The 2,208-nt window shown below is 38.6% G+C and overlaps 1 protein-coding gene across 1 annotated transcript in view; it reads left to right on the forward strand.

Annotated features, from left to right (window-relative positions):
* Positions 1–2,208, forward strand: part of mrrf (mitochondrial ribosome recycling factor) — a gene marked incomplete at both ends in the record, with an annotated part of 16,520 nt that overhangs the window by 4,783 nt on the left and 9,529 nt on the right. The window contains 1 exon segment of the mRNA XM_014003846.1: positions 2,040–2,158. Coding sequence (XP_013859300.1) covers positions 2,040–2,158 — 119 coding nt within the window.

Here is a 2,208-nt window from a genome sequence, read left to right on the forward strand (position 1 = left end):
GTAATAAATAAAATAAAATAATAAAGCTTGTATAAGTGAATAAGTAATAAATAAAATAATAAGCTTATATATGTTGCGATCTCAATTTGTCCTGAAGGTGCAGGTGAATGGGTGAGTATGACTGCAGCGGGGTAGAGGGGATCTAAAGCTTCTTATAACCCCCTCTACTGAACTGTAACAAGTTTTTCATCATATGTTCATACAGACCCAATGTATTTGCTCTAAACTGATTTGTGTTAAACCTTCCTTTTTTGTTGATGTGATTTTTCATAAATTGCTAAATGTGCTTTCTGAGCTTATTGAGTTTGCATAATTCCAAAAGCAACCTTAGCTTTTATCCTGTTGACCTGTGACCTGGAAAAGTTAGGCTTCGCTGTGCAAATGTTCATTTGTGATAAGTTCTAACTACGAAATGATCTATTGTGTTTGTAGTTTTTAAAAAAAGAAAGACAACTTCTGTATGGAAAAATGTGAATAATACTGACAGAGAAAAAAAGTTTAGTCAGATTACTAATGTCTGACAAAAGTTTCCCCACTTCAATTCCCTCTGTCTGCTGAAGCAGATCTGTGTGCTTATTGTTCACACACAAGTAACAGACAGACAAGTCGAGGGTCAGAAATAAGGGCTTAACCTCTGACCTCTAACAATCGGATATGTGGCGTTAAGGATAAAGTTGGTATAGCCGTGTGATGCAGCCAGGATTCACCTCCTCGCCTGTTTATTTCTAATGTTTTTCATCTGCGTTGAATCTGATCGCTATGTCTTCCTTTTTATTTTTATTTTTTTGGCCTTTGAAATCAGATGAAAAATCGACCTTTTTGAGAAAATTACGCCTCTGGCTCACCTCCCCATCACCTCACATTTCCACACACACACACACCACCAACGCAGTCCCTCCGAGGGGTAAAAGCAGGGAGGGGATGATGTAAGGCAGAGGTGGAGAAGAAGGAAACCACTGCGTCTGACGTTAGCCAGATGAACGAGAGGACAGTGGGACCGAAGTGAGGAGATATAAAAGATCATGAAAACTTTTAATAGTGCTCTTATTTGTTTACTTCTATGGTTTGTGGCTCTGCAGCTCAGCTATGTCGTCTCCATCGTTGGTCTGAGTGTTTTGGGAAATATCTCATTGTTGAACATGCGAGTAGTGTCAATGCCCCTTTTTTATAGCACGTCAGAAACAACAGAAGTTGACAAAAGTGCTTTATTATTCTGTCAAATCAAACAGTAAAACACAATAAATTAAAGAAACAATAAAAGAACAAATAAAGCAAGAATAAAATACAGAAACAAAAGGAGCAGACTTGCTTGTACCGTATCTTTAAAAATGGTCTAGATCAGTTCTCCAGACTTTCTGACATTCTGTAAAAGTTTCTGCAGAACTTGAAGAGGTAATTCAATCACTGAATCAGGTGTGTTGGAGCAGAGGAACAAGTAAAATATGCATGATAGAGAGGATTGGACACCGCAGGTCATTGGAAACAAAGGATAGAGKATTTAGAGGAGATCATTTGACCATGTTATTATAGATGAACAAAAGTTTAAAACAGTCGATGTTTAAGAGTCATTTTTCAGTTTAGGATTGATTTAACATGGAAACGGACAAAAGTCGGTCGAAATAAAAAATAATTTTTAGTGAAATTGAATAGTTCTGTCACAATTTAATCCAACTAACAAACATAATTTGTTTTAGATCAAAACAATATAGTTTTTTTTCTGTCTGTGTGTGTACATGTTTTTGCTACCTGATGGGGACAAATTTTGACCATTTTCTTGGGACAGCCTGTTGAGGACCCACTGTTCCTTATGGGGACAAAAGCCCGCTCCCCATCAAGAGAAATAACCGTTGGCAGGTCAAAGGTTAGGTTTAGGACTAAGGTGTGAATTGAGGTTTAGACTATAGAAATGACTGGAAAATGAATGGAAGTCAATGCAAGGTCCCCACGGGGATAGAAAAAACGTGTGTGTGTGTGTGTGTGTGTGTGTATGTGGTGGCTGATAAATAAACAAACACCTCCTCTGATCGGTATTCATTCAGGGTCTTTGGATCACATCGTGGTGACAACTCGAGAAGGGAAGTTCCCCCTGAACCATCTGGGCCAGATCTCCATGAAGTCACCTCAGCTCATTATGATCAACATGAGCAGCTCCCCTGAAGTAAGACAATCACACACACACACACACACACACACACACACACACACACA

This window comes from Austrofundulus limnaeus, unplaced genomic scaffold (genome assembly GCF_001266775.1).
Source record: "Austrofundulus limnaeus strain Quisiro unplaced genomic scaffold, Austrofundulus_limnaeus-1.0 Scaffold20, whole genome shotgun sequence".
In the NCBI taxonomy this organism is placed as follows: Eukaryota; Metazoa; Chordata; class Actinopteri; order Cyprinodontiformes; family Rivulidae; genus Austrofundulus; species Austrofundulus limnaeus.